This window comes from Dasypus novemcinctus, chromosome 15 (assembly GCF_030445035.2).
Source record: "Dasypus novemcinctus isolate mDasNov1 chromosome 15, mDasNov1.1.hap2, whole genome shotgun sequence".
In the NCBI taxonomy this organism is placed as follows: Eukaryota; Metazoa; Chordata; class Mammalia; order Cingulata; family Dasypodidae; genus Dasypus; species Dasypus novemcinctus.
Window position 1 is genome coordinate 39,957,197 of NC_080687.1, and position 17,744 is coordinate 39,974,940.

Consider the following 17,744-nt stretch of genomic DNA (forward strand, 5'->3'; position numbering starts at 1 on the left):
ATAAGGATGTATTGAAGAGGCCCACCGTAATTGTAGATGCATCTGTTTCTCCCCTTAGTTTTTCCAATGCTTGTGTCATGTATTTTGGAGCACCCTGGTTAGGTGTATAAATGTTTATTATTTCTTCTTGGTAGGTTTCCCCTTTTGTTAATATATAGTGTCCTTCTTTGTCTGTTAAAATAGTTTTGCATTTAAAGTCTATTTTGTCTGATGTTAGTATAGCTACTCCTATCCTTTTTTGGTTATTGTTTGTACATAAAGTCATTTTCCAACCATTCACTTGCAACTTTCTTGTGTCCCTGGGTCTAATGTAAATTTCTTGTAGACAGCATATAGATGGGTCATATTTCCATCCATTCTGCCAATCAGTGTCTTAATTGGAGAGTTTAATACATTAACATTCAATGTTGTTGCTGTCAAGGCAATACTGTAGCCATATTTTCTTTAAGTTTATATATGTCATATTTTTATTTAAAAAAAAATCTTTTTAGTTTTTCATACTAATAATCTTCCTTTCTACACTCTCCTCCAGCCCTCTGTCCTGTTTTTTTATTTTCAACCAGCAGAACTCCCTTTAATATTTCTTGTTGGTAAACTTTCTTAATTTCTATTTATCTGTGAATATTTTCTTTTTAAAGATTTATTTTATTTCTCTCCCCTTCCCCCCCACCCCTGCCAGTTGTCTGCTCTCTGTGTCCATTTGCTGTGTTTTCTTCTGTGTCTGCTTGTATTCTTGTCAGTGGTACTGGGAAACTGCCATCTCTTTTTTTGTTGCATGATCTTGCTGGGTCAGCTCTCCGTGTGTGCGGTGCCACTCCTGGGCAGGCTGCACTTTTTTTGCGCAGGGCGGTTCTCCTTACGGGGCGCACCCCTCCTCGTGGGGCTCCCCTATGCAGGGGACACCCCTGCGTGGCAAGGCACTCCTTGTGTGCAATAGCACTGCGCATGGGCCAGCACCACACAGGGCAGGAGGCCCTGGGTTTGAACCCTGGACCTCCCATGTGGTAAGCAAATGCTCTATCAGGTGAGCCAAATCTACTTTCCTGTCTGCGAATATTTTGAACTCCCCTTCATTTTTTATTTTTTTAAAGATTTATTTATTTATTTTCCCCCTTCCCCTCCTCCCATCCTCCTCTAAGATTCACTGTGATTTGATCCTGGAGACCTCTGATGGGGAGAGAGATTCTCTTTCAACTGTACCATCTCAGTTCCTGGTTTCTGCTGCCCTTCACCTTGACTCTCCTGTTGTCTCTCTTTTGGTGTGTTATCGTCTTGCTATGTGACTCACTTGTGCGGGACCCTGGCTAACATGTGGATGATTGTGTGGCACTGGCTCACCACGCAGTCACACTTTCGCTCCTTTTTTACCAGGAGGCTCCAGGGATTGAACCCATGTCCTCCCATATGGTAGGCGGAAGCTCTATCACTTGAGCCACATCTGCTTCCCTCCCCTTCATATTTGATACAGAATTCTTGGCTGACAGTTTTTTTCTTTTAGGACAATAACTATGTCATATCATTGCCTTCTCGCCTCCATGATTTCAGTTGGGAAATCAGTGCTTAATCTTATCAAGCTTCCCTTGTATGTAATGGATCTCTTTCTCTTGCTGCTTTCAGTATTCTCTTTGTCTTGAGTGTTTGACAATTTAATAAGTATATGTTTTGGGGTAGGCCTTGAAACAAATTTATACAGTTTGGAGTGTGTTGCACTTCCTGGACATGTATGTCTGTGTCCCTCAAAAGAGTTAGGAAATTTTCTGCCATTATTTCCTCCAACAATCCTGCCCTATTTCCCTTCTCTTCTCCTTGTAGAATACCTATCATGCATATGCTTGTGCGTTTCATGTTGTCATTCACTTCCCCAAGTCCTTGTTGATTTTTTCTATCTTTTTATCTATCTGCTATGTCTGATTTCAGATGTACTATCTTTGATGTAATTATTTCCTCTGCCTGTTCAAATCTGTGATATATGCTTCCACTGTATTTTTGATTTCTCGCATTGTACCATTCATCACCATCAGATCAATTATCCTTTTATGTATATTTACAGTTTCTTCAGTATGTTCCCCAATTGTCTTTTTTTTTTTTAAAGATTTATTTATTTATTTATCTCTCCCCTTCCCCCCTCCCACGCCGGTTGTCTGTTCTCTGTGTCTATTTGCTGCGTCTTCATTGTCCGCTTCTGTTGTTGTCAGCGGCACAGGGATCTGTGTTTCTTTTTGTTGCGTCATCTTGTGGTGTCAGCTCTTTGTGTGTGTGGCGCCATTCCTGGGTAGGCTGCACTTTCTTTCGCGCTGGGCGGCTCTCCTTACTGGGTGCACTCCTTGTGCGTGGGGTTCCCCTACGCCGGGGACACCCCTGCATGGCACGGCACTCCTTGGGCGCATCAGCACTGCGCATGGGCCAGCTCCACACAGGTGAAGGAGGCCCGGGGTTTGAACCGCGGACCTCCCATATGGTAGATGGATGCCCTAACCACTGGGCCAAGTCTGCCGCCCCTATTGTCTTCTTAATATCCTTAATCTTAATATCCTTTGTCTCTTTCTTCTCTTCATTAAGTTGGTTTATGATGTTTGTTTGGACATCCTTGATTAGTTGTTCCAAGTTCTGCATCTCCTCCTGTTTCTTAGTTTGTTCATTAGACTGAGCCATGTCTTCCTTTTTTTTTTATTATGGCTTGTACATTTTTGTTGGTGTCTAGGCATCTGTTTATCTTGATAGGCGTATTCAGATGGTTAGCTTCTCCTTCTCCTCTAGGGTTTTAATATGTTTTGTTTTATATTAAGCTTCCTTTTTGACACTTTGTTCCACTTATTATATATGCTTGTAGTTGTCTATGTTTTCTTGAAAAAATATTAAGACCATAGAAAATGAAAGAGATTAGAGAAAAAAATATAATAATTAAAAAAAAAGACAGAAAAGGAACCATTAAAGATTCAGGAAAATAAATGAGTCATAAGAGTGAAAAATCATAAAAATATAGAGAATAAGAATAAAAAAGGTAGAATTAAAAAAAAGAAACAAAAAAAAAAAATGGAATAAAATAAAAGACTGGAGAGATGAGATGAGAAGAAGAAGAAGAGGAAGAAAAAAGACCAAACAAGAAAAGCAATAGAAGAGGGAAAAATGAAGGAAAGAAAAGAAACAAGGAAATTAAAAAGAAAAATAAGGAAAACTGAAAAAGGAAAGAAAGTTAAAAACAACAAACAAAAAAGCAACCCAGGAAAAATAGGCCTCCTTCTCAGGTCCCTAGAAACCATTTCAGGTTGCTGGTGTTCATCTGTCATTCACCCTGCAGCCTCTCCTACAGGAAAGGCACCTTGTTTTAGCAAATAAAATAAGGAATAAAAACATAAACATGGGAAATGGACTTGGCCCAATGGATAGGGTGTCTGCCTAGCACATGGGAGTTTCAAACCCCAGGCCTCCTTGACCTGTGTGGAGCTGGCCCATGTGCAGTGCTGATGCACGCAAGGAGTGCTGTGCCACGCAGGGGTGTCCCCTGCCTAGCGGGGTCTCTTTTGTGATTCAAAGGGTGCTCTGTTGGCCCAACTCACTGAAGAGAAACCATTCTCTGCCCTCCGCCAGATCCCGTTTCTCCCAGGGAAGAGAACGTTCTTTCCCCATTCTGTTGGCTGCAGAGGGCCAGGGGTTTTACTGAGGCTCTTCGCCTTCAGGGTGGTGTGTATGTGCTGTTCCTAGCCACAGGTGTGAGTATCTCATGGTTTTCATTTTTCCTCTTTGTCTCTCTGTGCCTCTCCCTCCTCGATGATGCGCAGCACTCTTCTGGTCAGCAGATAGCCACAGCTCCTCCCTCGGATAGCATTTTGCCCTTCCTCCATTTTTTTAAGAGAGTTGATCCCAACCTACCTACTTCGATGGTATCTTCCCAGAAGTTAAAAGTTCATATCTTAGTTTTCTGAATATAAATTGGATTCCTATGTACATATTTTTCTTGTATTTCTTATGATATATTGCCTGGCTTGCATTTAATGAGACTAGTTCATTGGCATAGGATGCTTACAAGCAGAAGAGGCCAGCATGAGGGAGTGACACTTAACATTTCAATTGCTATATTTATAAGGAGACTTATCTTGGAAGATGGAAGCAAGAAACTACAAAAAAACACCATTTCTTTTCAGTGGAACCATTTCAAAGATAGAATGGGGAGAGGAAATAGCTGCGTGCTAACATTTCTACTTGTGGAGGTTAAGAGAGTTGTAAAGATATTCTCGATTGACATTTTCCTTGGACATGCAGGAAAGTGAGGAAGAACAATGAAAGTTGAATGAGAAAGAAAAGACCGTATAGTTACATTAGGATTTAACAACAGAGAGGTTGAGAGTTTAGAGTTTGGGGTGGTGTGAGCCTGCAGATACTGTTCAAGAAATTGAACGGTAGGTGTTTGGATTTCTGGCACCAGAACGTTGTTCTCTTTCTCCTTTGTGGTTTCCAAATAGATACAAGTTCATGGAGTTTTTTACTTAGAAGGAAGCCTTAAGGCAATTTCTAGTTGAAGTCCCTCTATTTGTTAGGAATGTCTGTCATCTGTTCAGATGTGTAACACCAGGAAATATGAGCAAACTCCTTTAGCGGGCTGTAGTGGAGGTTTTCCATCCCAGTGTGCCCTTAATTCTTCTCTCTGCTTTCCCGGCCCCCTTACCTACTTTGGGGATGAGGTGACTCTTGCATCTACATATCTAGTCCTGAGCAGCCTTTTTTGATTACAAAACTGTTCTCTTTTGCCTAATGCATGCCATATTTCCATCGTTAAATTCAATAATTATAGAACAAAAATGATTTTCCCTCCCAAATATGTTCTTTTAGTGCTACTTATAGTAAAGGTGGGGAAACTTTTCTTTTAGAGAATGTAATTTTAGGGGCATTCAAGTGAATACTTAAAAGGTTTTATTATGCTTGATTTCTGAGAGAAATTTAAATATTAACTTGTCCATGATAAAGAAAATCGTGACTCAATAAGTATCAAATAATTAGATAATATTTTATTTCCAACTTGGCCACTTGTGCAGAAAAGTCAGGAGAAGGGGGGGGGGGGGGGATTGAAGGAGCCACAGAGGCGTTAGGGAGACTAAGAGGGCTCAAAAAGAGAACTGGAATGAAAAAGAGAGAGAGAGGAAAGGAAGAAGAGAGGGGATTTATTGGCTGATAGATGAGTTTGCTTTTATTCTCTCCTCTGCTTGTATAAATGAGGAAACTGAAGTCTATAAAATTGATTGCTTTGGTCAGGATAACAGAGGGGGAACTAAGACTGTATTTCAGGACACTGGAATCCTTATCGTTTGTTTTCTCTATTATACCACATTAAGAAAAAACTATTCAGAACTTCTGAAATTATTGAAAAACGGAAGAGAAAATAAATAACAATAAATGAAATACCACAATTCTCTAATAACTCTTGTCTAAGAGAGCCTTTCCTGCCTTTTGGAAATGGTGCTGTACTGTATTGGAGAATATCTTCTCAGGGTACCTCTTTACTATCCCTTGAGCTGAAGATTTCCTGCACTTGGAATAGAGCTTGACTGCCTTTTATTGAGTTTGTCTTGAGTTGTACTCTAGATCATTGTTCAAAGTCACCTAGGTGACTGTCTTATTCAATCATGTACTCCTTCATTCATCCTATGAACATTTATTTTCTGCCATGTAACTAGTTCTGTATACTGTGTGTGTTCATGGGGATTCAAAGCAGATTGTGAGTACCACTGCGCTCAAGGAGTACATGGTGCAACAAGGAAGAGATCCTACTGCTGTGCTGAACGTTAGAGGGGGAGAAAGAGAGACCGACGCCGTGGGGAGAAGGAATGTTGGGGCAGATCTGGGTTGAGGGGTGGCTCTTTTGGCAGTAGAATTGCCGAAAGGAATTGTTGACTAAACTCCATCTGGGATAAATTTGAATTAGAGTCCCACTTGTCTCAGGTCTCCATGTATGATTTCTTACAAAGGTGGTGAAAGATAATTTAGTCTTCTGTCATCAAGTGGAATAAAACAGTCAGTCCTTGTTGGTATCCATATGCCTGGCTTTTTGAGATTTGGGCAGCTAGAGGCACTAGGAGGGTTCATGAATTAGGTGGTTTTGAATGGCCCTGCTGTTGAAATGACTGCATTTGTCAAAACAATTGGATATGTCTGAGGGCTGGTTGGAAGACACCTGTCTGACACCTGTTCCTTGCTACCTCAGGAGTCTTGGCGCTATGCATCTGGTGTATGCGTCCCTTGTTTTTAGCCTCTTACTTGGTGAGACAAAATAAAAGGCATTTTCTCTTGGGAAAAAAAATCTGTGTCACCCTCCATTAAAGGCTTAAGTCTATTCTGACTTCAAATACTTTATTGGTTGCATTCTTCATTGTAATATTCCTGAATATAATGCAAATAAGTATTTAGCTTGTTAACAGCTATTGATTCTCTGTTCTTTAACTTTTTTCCACAAGCTTGTTCTTTTTTTTTTTTTAAGATTTATTTTATTTCTTTCTCCCGCCACCCCCGCCCAACTTGTCTGTTCTCTGTGTCCATTCTCTGTGTGTTCTTCTGTGTCTGCTTGAGTTCTCAGTGGCACCGGGAATCTGTGTTTCTTTTTGTTGTGTCATCTTGCTGTGCCAGCTCTGTGTGTGTGCGGCGCCACTCCTGGGTGGGCTGCGCTTTTTCACATGGGGCAGCTCAGTGCGGGGAGCACTCCTTGCGCGTGGGGCCCCCCTATGCAGGGGACACCCGTGTGTCATGGCACTTCTAGTGTGCGGCAGTTCCGCGGGTAAGCCACTTCACAACATGGACCAGGAAGCCCTGGGTTCTAACCCTGGACCTCCCATATTGTAGGTGGACACTCTATCTGTTGAACCACATCCACTCCCCCCCAAGCTTGTTTTATTCCCTGATTCAAAAAACCCTTTATCTAAAAAAACACCAATGAATTGAATTCAGAAGTACTTGCTGGAAAATGCTGTATGATGTTCTGCTGGGTCAAATATGCAAATATCACTTAAGAAACCTACATAAGCATAGTCTGGGCTGGTTGGGTCATAGTAGTCTGGAAAATTCTTGGGGGAGATGGGGAGAAAGAGGTGACTGATTGGTTCCTCTTTTCATGGGTGAATCAGAATTGCTAGGGTGGACGGGCGGGGGGAATGGGTTTTTCTGGGATCCTGAATTGAACTTGGATACCCCTGCAGTGCATATTTCCAAGTTGGGAGCCTGGAAGTTTGTGGTTCAAACCACTGTGCCATCAGATTGACTCTTGGGGTCCCTGAGTTCTGATGTGTAAGCTGGATGGAATGGGTCCTTACACCCTGCCCCTTGGAGTGACTGAAAGCCCATCCTTTAACTTCAGCCAGAAACGACTGAGAAAAGCTCCACCTCCAGAAAGGACTTTCTAGATAGTCCCCTTATAAAACATGCCTATTAAGGATGAAGCGTAGTGAGAGAGCCAAGATGAAAGACATTTGCTTACTGGAGTAATTTATCTATCAAAGTTGTTAGAAAATTTCTGAGAGATAGCTTGCGAAAATGGCTGTTTATTCAATACTCTCCCCATTTTCCCAAGGCTGAATACTAAGACAGAGATTCAGTGGCTAGTTCAAGGTCACACAACCAGAAAGTGGCAGAGTCCAGACTGTAATGTAGGAGGATTTCTATCTGAGGCATTTTCAAGCAGAATTTTAAAGAGGACTTTTCAGTGCAGGTTATCATCATCTATGGAAATTTCAATGCTAAGTGATTGAGCATTTTATGCAGGGGATAACTCTTAAAACAAATGGTCCAAGAGGTTTTCAAATCTGTTTGGTGGTAAAGCTCACAGATTTATATTTTTATTTGGAAGGAAATTGAACCCTAGTGAGATCAAGTGACTGGCAAAAAGTTACAGAGGTGAAAAGACAACATGCAGAATGGGAAAAAATATTTACTAAGCGTATATCTGATAAGGGACTTGTATTCAGAATATATAAATAATTCTTATAACTCAGTAACAAAAAGACAACAATTTTAAAATGGGCAAGGAATCTGAATAGACATTTCTCCAGGGAAGATATACAAATGTCCAATAAGCACATGAAAATATGCTCTACATCATAAGACATCAAGAAAATGCAAATCAAAACCATAGTGAGGTACTGCTTTGCACCTGCTAGGATCACTAGAATAAAAAAGTCAGATAATAAGTGCTGACAAGGTTATGAAGAAATTGGAACCGTCATTTATTGGTGGTGGGAACTTCTACTTTGGAGAACAGTATGGCAGTTCTATCAACCATGTGACCCAGCAATTCCAGTCCTAAGCATATACCAAGAGAAATGGAAACATATGTCTACTCAGAAACCTGCACATGAATGTTTATAGTAGCATTGTTCATAGTAGCCAAAAGGTGGAAACAAATGTCCATCAGCTGATGAATGGATAAAACAATGTGTATATCCATCCAGTGGAATATTCAGCTATAACAAAGAATGAAGTATTAACATGTGCTAAAACATGGATATACTTTGAAAACATTTTAAGTGAAAGAAATGAGTCACAAAAGACCACACATTATATGATTCCATTCATATGAAATATCCAGAATAGGCAAATCTGTAGAGACAGAAAGTTGGTTAGTTGTTGCTTAGGGCTGGGGACTCTAGCTAAAGGGTCTGGTGATGATAATGTCCTAAAATTGACTGTGATGATGGTTGCACATATCTGTAAAAATATTAAAAACCATTGAATTATGCATTTTAGAAGGGTGAATTGCATGGTGTATGAATTTTATATAAAAAAAGCTGTTGAAAAAAAGAAACAGAGAAAAATATAGTCATGGAGATGCCAGGCTAGAAGTGAAGGGAAGGAATGCAGAGACCCCTGGACAGGGTTCTTTAGAGATACCAAGCTACCAGTATTAGCAAAACCTGAAGCTCAGTCTCAGTTATTATTTCCCTAATTATTCATAGTCATTCATTTATTCAACTACTGCTTCTTGAGCACCTCCTCTGTGCTCATATTATGCAAGGACTGAAGTAGTAATGGAGAAAACACAGTCTCTGTTTCATGGGTTAGTGTCTGGTCTTGGGAATTTCTTTACTCTGGGAAAATCAGTAAGTGGTGTTTACCTTTGGGCTATTGCTCACGTTAATTATCATTTAACTACTTTCTAATGGAAAATGACAGTTTTTATTTTTTAGTAAAAGAAATTCCAAAATATTTGAATAGTTTTTTTTTGTCCTCTGTGAAAAATAGTACATAGATTTTTTGTTTTATAAATAAGTAGAGGAAGATTTGAGGTTATATAAATATGCTGTTCATCATCAAACTTTCTCCCACTGATCATTTTCTTTTTTTTTTTTTTTAAGATTTTATTTATTTCTCTTCCCCCACCTCCCCCACCCCGGTTGTCTGTTCTCTGTGTCTATTTGCTGCATCCTGTTTCTTTGTCTGCTTCTGTTGTGTTGTCAGTGGCACGGGAATCTGTCTCTCTTTTTGTTGCGTCATCTTGTTGCGTCAGCTCTCCATGGGGGTGGCGCCATTCCTGGGCAGGCTGCACTTTCTTTCGCGCTGGGTGGCTCTCCTTACGGGTGCACTCCTTGCCCGTGGGGCTCCCCTACGCGGGTGACACCCCTGCGTAGCACGGCATTCCTTGCGCACATCAGCACTGCGCATGGGCCAGCTCCACACGGATCAAGGAGGCCCGGGGTTTGAACCGTGGACCTCCCATGTGGTAGACGGACACACTAACCACTGGGCCAAGTCCGTTTCCCCTGATCATTTTCTAACTCCATCATTTCTTTTTTATTTGTAAGCATTTTAGAATGTAAGAACTTTACTTCCTCCCCCATTTATACAGCAGCAAGGATTCATGGATTTTTAATATTCAATTGGTTATGATTCTTTATGATCATTATTTATTTTGATGCTGAAATTATCCCAGATTTTATAATGGGAGTCCCTTGAAACTGGCTTCTGTTTCCTTTGGACACTTTCTCCTGACTGAGTGCTTTCTTATTTTATGAGAGTTTGCCCAGGCCTCTCTTGGACTTTCTCTGCTCCTTCCTTGGAATCAGCTGTTTCTTCAAGTAGACCTGGTTCTTCTTCAGGGAGGGTTATTAAGAAACCAGGATCTGGGTATTTGGAATGCCATCGCTTCTAGACCTTCTCATTGGATAGAGCTAGAGGGTGTGTGTGTGTGTGTATGTGTGTGAGGACATATATATCTGATTTCTTTATCTCTCTATGTTTCAAGTATAGATTTAAAAATCTGTGAAGGTAGGATTCTAATTAGGCACAAATGTATTATTTTGGATATATGTCACTTCCTGTTTTCTCTTAATTTTTAACAGGTGGCTAAACCCTTTGTTTAAAATTGGCCATAAACGGAGATTAGAAGAAGATGATATGTATTCAGTGCTTCCTGCAGATCGCTCAAAGCATCTTGGAGAAGAGTTGCAAGGGTAAGCAAGGGATAATAAAGAGAAGGGTAAGGAAGAATGGGAATTTCTCTCAGTGTGTAGTTAAGGGTTTGGAATGTTTTTTTCCTTCCTGGGTCTCTTGTCTTCCTTGGGCCCCTTCCACTAACTTTCCATATTTACTTCCTCTTAGGCCATCCCCAGGCCTTAGACTACTTTGGTGGCTGGGGAAAACATGTATTTCCTGTCCTTTCATAAAGTTGCGAGAGCCAGCAGCTAAAACCCAGATGCAGAGATCTGTTGGTAGGGAGATGGTATCACTGTGGAAGGTTGTCTGGCTGGTTTGCCTTTTTGGGCTACTAAATGGTGCTCTAAATCCAGCAAAGCTTGGCATGGACTGAAGCCTGGCCACTTTCCATTCAAGGCCTGTTTTTCTGGTGCTTCAGATTCCAGACCACATGTCCTTCAGGAGCCCTGGGAACAATTATCCAGCCCTCAGGGGACAGCCCTGTCATAAACCCTTACCTTTCCCTCTGCCACCTCTCCAGTTTTGTCATATGGCAGGGTCTGGTATTCTTTACTATGCCTTGTTTTTTTGTTTCCTCTTTCTTTTTTTAAATAAAATTATATTGAAGCATGTAATTCATACATGAACATACACACATACGTACATAGCAAAAATCTGTGAATTTACAAAACAAACATGCATATCATCATACAGTGCTCCCATCAATCACCCTAACTCCAAATCATTGCATTGTTGTGAAACATTTGTTTCAAACTAGAAAAGAGCATTGTCAAAGTATTGCTACTAACATAGCCCATATCTTATATTTGGTGTATTTTTCCCCCAACCCATCCAATGATTGACACCCTATATTAGTATATATATTTTTATTATTGTTCAGGAGAAAATGTTTTTGTATTAGTCCTGTTAACCACAGTCCATCATCCACTGGATTCTCTGTGTTATATAGTCCCATGCTTTGTGTAATCCATTCAAAATGTACAGTGGCTCTCATTTTCCTCATAGAGTTTGCTTTTATGACCACAGTCAATTTTAAATGCTTTCATTACTCTAAAAGGAAAAATCCCTATACTTGTCCCTTAGTTTTGAAATAATATCTTCTTGCCATTGCTGCCAAATCTTACAATGTTACTATTAACCATTTTCTTAGAACTTTGTAAAATAACATTCTTATATTTATACTATTAACCACAATCTTCATTTACTACTGAAATCACTGTTACACATTCCCTAGATTATTCTTTAGTTTCCTTTCAATCGACATTTATGTTCATAAACTACCCCTTTCATCGACAATCACATTTATAAATCAGTAACATACTCATTATAATGTGTCACTCTCAACTCTATTCATTTCCACATTTTTATAATTAACCTTATTAATGATGCTGCATATATTAAGCACTAGCTTCCATTCTTAGCCCACATTTGATCTCCTAGTAACCTATATCCTAGAGTTTATCTCCATGAGTTTATTCATTGTATTTCATATTAGTGAGACCATACTATATTTGTCCTTTTGTGTCTACGTTATTTCACTCAACATAATATCCTCTAGGTTCCTACATGTCATCATATGCATCCTGATTTTATTTCTTCTTACAGCTGAATAGTATTCCATTGTGTGTATATACCACATTTTGTTTATGCATTCATTGGTTGGTTGACACTTGGGCTGGTTCCGTATTTTAGCAATTGTGAATAATGTTGCTATGAACATCGGTGTGCAAATGTCAGTTCATGTCCTTGCTTTCAGTTTTTCTGAATATATTCCTAGTAATGGTATTGCTGGGTCACATGACAGGTCTATATTCTGCTTCTTGAGGTTCTGCTAGACTGTCTTCCACAGAGGCTGCACATTCTATATTCCTACCAACAGTGAAGGAGTGTTCTCGTTTCTTCACATCCTTTCTAGTAGTTTTCTTTGTAGTTTTCTGTTGTTTTTTGTTTTGTTTTTTAATAATGGCTGTTCTCTAAGGTATGAAATGGTATCTCATTATGTTTTGATCTGCATTTCCCTAATAGCTGGTGATGATGAGCATTTTTTTGTGTGCTTTTTGGCAATTTGTATTCCTCTTTGGAGAAATGTCTGCTCAAGTCTTTTGCCCATTTTAAAATTGGGTTGCTTGTCTTTTTATTATTGAGTTGTATGATCTCTTTTTTATAACATGGATATTAAACCCTTATCGAATATATGGTTTTCACCCCAAATATTTTCTCCCATTGAATAGGCTGCCTTTTTACTTTCTTGACAGTCTTTTGAAGAACAAAAGTTTAATTTTGAGGAGGTTCCATTTTGCTTGTATGTTGGGTATAAGGTTTAAGAAACTATCTTTGGGATATGGAGCTGCCCTGGATGGTGCTTCAGAGGCAATCACCGGACATTGTATATCCTCACAGGGCCCACTGGATGGAATGGGGGAGAGTATGGGCCATGATGTGGACCATTGACTATGAGGTGCAGAGGTGCCCAAAGATGTACTTACCAAATCCAATGGATGTGTCATGATGATGGGAGGGAGTGTTGCTGGGGGGGGCGGGGAGAGATGGGGTGGGGGGGTGGGGTTGAATGGGACCTCACATATATATTTTTAATGTAATATTATTACAAAGTCAATAAAATAAAAAAAAAAAAAAAGAAAAGAAACTACTCCTATTAAAAGATCTTGAAGATGTTTTCCTGCATTTTCTTCTGGGAGCTTTATGGTTGTAGCTTTTATATTTAGGTCCTTGATCCATTTTTAGTTAGTTTTTGTACAGGGCATGAGATAGATGCCTTCTTTCTTTCTTTTGGATATGGACATCCTGTTCTCCCAGTACCATTTGTTGAACAGACTCTTCTCGCCCACCTGGGAGGGCTTGACAGCCTTGTCAAAAACAGATGTGGAGGTCTATTACTGAGTTCTCTATTTGATCCCATTGGTCAATCTGTCTATCTTTATACCACTACCATGCTAGTTTTTAAAATTTTTAAATGAAAAATTTTTTTAAACCACTGTAGCTAAAGTCAGGAAATGAGAGTCCTCCAACTTTGTTCTTCATTTTTTAAGACATTTTTGGCTATTTGGGGTCCCTTACTCTTCCAAATAAATATGATAATTGGTTTTTCCTTTTCTTACTGTGCTCTGTTTTTCATTGTAGGTACTGGGATAAAGAAGTTTTAAGAGCCGAGAAAGATGCACAGAAGCCTTCTTTAACGAAAGCAATCATAAAATGTTATTGGAAATCTTATTTAGTTTTGGGAATTTTTACATTAATTGAGGTAAAAGCTTTTACATACACTGACTTGGTTTTTTACTTAAACATGCAGTAAAAGTGCTGGTTAGAATTAGTAGTGAAATGGTCAGTGAGAGGAGGTCAAACAGGTTTTAAAAGTAGTTTAAGGTCTAAGGAAAGAACATGTCTAGGAAGCTTGATATAATCCAAACAGTTGTATTTATTTTTAGAGCAGGTGAGTACTATGGTCTGATGACTAAAGCTCAGAAGGATTATTATTTTTAACCAGTTAAAAGTCATGTCATGAAAGGATAGCACTGAAAGACAAGGAATTTTATACCATGTTCGGGCATTGTTGGTGCTCAGTAAATGTTGTAAATGCTAAGAGTAATCCTGGAATGAACCGATGTCCTATAACATCAAGGAGTATGTGTACAGTATATTTGGACCAGAGCCCAGAATAATATGACATTTACAGGTACTCAATAAATAGTTGTTAGCTTGATAACATCAGCTCTGGTAAATGCTTTTCCAAGAAGGTACTGTCATATCTCTCCTCCCAGGGAAACAGAAGCTGGAGCACTTAGCCTGGGCTGGCTGTGGTATGTCAGAGGTGAAAGGTGGCTGGAGCTCCTGGCTGCACCCTTTCCAGGGGTGTGTACTGAGTCAGAGCCCTCTCTGTAGAAGAGGTGCTCGCTTCACTCTGAATTTCAGGTTTCATGCAGCACCCATTCTGGTTTCTTATCCTGGTTGTTGGGGTGGATTGCTGGTTGCAAGATGGGGTCTGGAAGGTCTAGCATCGCAGAGAGTGTAAAAGTGGACATACAATTAAAAACTAAAGGCAGAAAGCCATGAGGTCATTGACCAGTCCTTCAACATGGCAGCAGTCTACTGGGAGAGATGGTGAAAATCCACCTGGGTGGCTTGTACTCTCCATGGTATCTTAGTACTGCTCAATCACTGGTACGTTGGGTTTTCTGCGAATGCATGGGAGCAGTAGAGATAGAAGTTGCAACTGCTACAACAGGGTTTTTTTAGATGCAGAAGGGCAGTGAAGTATCATCAGTGCATTTTGCTGGCAGGTAAGATGGGTGGACCACCTGTTTTGTATGTGTGAGGCATAGCTCATCTTTAAAAGGCTCTGTTTGTGTTGACGGGCAGTGTGGGTCTGGGTAGATAGGTAGGTGAGCTTTGTCCTACAAAACTGCAGAACACCAACAGGTCACTGGACTGTACTGGAAGATTGAAGTTCTCACTGATGACAAGTTGCATTGGCTAGTTTGCCAAGTGGTGGGGATAGGGATATAGTTTACAGTGCCACCTTTGTGAATATCCACCCCCTGGATACTGCTGTGGCCTTGTGAAGTGGCAGGTTGGAGATGCAAGCCAGTGGGTAGGAGAGGGTGGAGGAGTCTCTGAGGCTGTCCCAGTTTGTCGTAGATCTGTGCACAGGTGTCCCCTGTGGTGGTATTTCTTCATGGATGCCAGTTATTCAAGGTGGCAACCTGGTGTCACTGTGGCCCCTTTTTAATTCCTCTAGCTATTACCTAACCAAATCAAAAGCAGGGCCTTCCCTGATACCTGTGGCAGCACAAGCAGGAACAGGCAGAGCAATTCCAGTCCAAGGGTGAGGCTTTGGAGGTTGGGAATTCAAAACAGTGATAACCTCTGTCCTATGAGAATTGAAGAATGGTTGCAATGCTCCAACAAGCCAGCACTAGGGTAACGGTGAACACAGTGCTGTTGCAGGCAAATACTAATTAACAGCAAGCCAGCCAGTCCCCGGTCCATCCCACCTGTCCCCTGTGCTCACCTCTATGGGAGTAAATGGAGACTGAAGCAAGCCTTCACCTGCTCTGAGCCTGCAGGGTGCAAAGGAGGAGCCGTGGAGCTTCTCAATGAACCACACGATGACAGCGGCTGCTTCCCCTGCATCACTTCAGGGGCTTTTTCTTTGAGACAGAAGGCTGGCTGCCTGCTGGTGGAATTCAGGGAGCTGGTGATCTGTTCCTCCTTAATATGGGGGGAGAGGCAGGGTTTATTTAGGTCCTATTCCCAGGACCCTTAGCAAATGAGCCGAGAGTTGACTCCCAGCTTTCTCCAGTAACTCAGCCTTGTCTGAGTTCACTTTTGCTCTGATGGCCTCTGGTCCAGTGGAGGCTGTAGGAAGCTGAGGGTTGGAAATGCTTGAATGAGCCTTCACTTGGGAACTCAGCCAATGGGCAGTGAGTAAACAAACAGAAAACCCTGAATTCTGTAGTGAAGTTTGCGCCTTTGCTAAGGGCTGATTCCCTGAGAGTTCTTCTATTGGACTTTCTGTATTCCTGCCAACTCTTTTCTCCAAGTATCCACCACACTCTTCTCAACCGTGGACACGGAGCAGCGGCTGCCAGTAATAAAGACATCAAGGGTGGTGAGCCCCTGCTCAGGGCTGCAGGCATGGTAGAGGTGGGAAAGCAGATGCTGGACCTCCAGAGTAGATTGCTTTATACACCTGGCGGATTCTTGGTGCAGAGAATTAGTCTAGTAATTTCATCATTTGACCCTGAGTCCTAAAAATAGATAGATTATTTATACTCCCTGACTTTCAGAAGTCAGAGAGTATACAGTTCAATTTTAAAATATTTCATTCGTCCTGGTTAAAAAAAAATTCTGCTCAGAAGTGAAACTTCTAACAAATGCCCCCAAAACTTGGCTTTTATGAATGATTGCCCAAGAGTTCTTGCTCTGCCCTGTTACTGTCTATAAGCAGCAACGGCATTTTATAATCTCACTGTGGAAACTGGTTTCTTTGCCATTACAGATGGAATACGTTGCTTCCCAGGACTTTCACATCATGGAAGTAATTATAGCTAATGGTTATTTCTCTGATGTGCTTCGGTCTCCTGAGCATGTTTCAGCTGTCGTAGCGTGTTTAGTTGTCATGGGAATCCCCCAGGGTAGACAGGTATCTTATGGATAAGAACCCAGAGGTGCAGGAGGGCATGTGAAATGTTTAGGGTCACTGACTTGTTTTCTGAAGCCAAACATTCTGTTTTCTTAAGTCTGTGCTCTTTGCATTCTATCACAATACTTTTTCTCTTGCCACATCCCCCTTTGAAGGGACAGAGAACCAAGAGTAGGCATTTCTATAACTCTTAACTGTACCTTCCTCTGCCAGCTGTTTGACAAGAGGACCAAGCTTTATAAGATGTTCCTCCCGCTTAGGTTTTGAAGAACATTTCAAAAATACAAAAGTAGAATAGGATAATAAACTCTGATGTACACCTAACCCAGCTTCAATAATAATTAGCTCAGGGCCATACTTGTTTCATCTCTTTCCTTCTTAAAGATTATTTTGAAGCAGCCTCTAGATATTACATCATTTCACTTATAAATATTTTGGTGTATATCTTTAAAAGGTATAGAATCTTTCCCCTATGTAGTCGTAATACCATTAATATGCATAGAAAATAACATATTTTAAAATTTGTAAGACTATCAGAAATGTTGACACTGGCTAGATATTGATGATATTAAAATTTGAGTGTCCAATTAAGGTGCATTTGATTGATAGACATTATAAAGATTCCTCTTCTAGCTCTCTCTCTCAGCTATTTTTTTTTTTTAACTGAAGAAACCAGGTTATTTATCATGTAGACATTACCATAGTCTGCAACCCCTGTGTTTCATTTGACATGTTACTCTGGCAAGTTAGATTGGTAGCTAAATTCACAGGCTTTATCTGATACAGGTTTGGTTTTGTACCCCTTTGGTGGGATTACTTCCTAGGTAGGATTGTGTACTTGCATCAGGAGGTACTTAATGTCTAGTTGTCTTTTATATAGGTGCCCATAAGGCAACCATTTCTTTATGAAATGGTATTTAGAAAGTACAGTCTGGGCACTAGAGAGGCTTATTGCCTTTGCATTGATTATTTTTTTTTTTTTTTTTTTAAATTTTTTAATTTTTTATTGACTTTGTAATAATATTACATTAAAAATATATATGTGAGGTCCCATTCAACCCCACCCCCTGCATTGATTATTGTTTCTAGGACAAAGCTAGAAAATTTTCTTTTAAAGATAAACATGTCATGAATTTATATGAGTATTTCCACATCACTTTCAGGATAATAC

The 17,744-nt window shown here is 40.3% G+C and overlaps 1 protein-coding gene across 2 annotated transcripts in view; it reads left to right on the forward strand.

Annotated features, from left to right (window-relative positions):
• Positions 1 to 17,744, forward strand: part of ABCC4 (ATP binding cassette subfamily C member 4 (PEL blood group)) — a 292,359-nt gene that overhangs the window by 54,620 nt on the left and 219,995 nt on the right. For both annotated transcript variants that reach the window (XM_058276501.1, XM_058276502.1), the window contains exons 2-3: positions 10,317 to 10,427; positions 13,552 to 13,672. In XM_058276501.1, the coding sequence (XP_058132484.1) occupies positions 10,317 to 10,427; positions 13,552 to 13,672 (232 nt within the window). The remainder of the gene's footprint in view (positions 1 to 10,316; positions 10,428 to 13,551; positions 13,673 to 17,744) is intronic.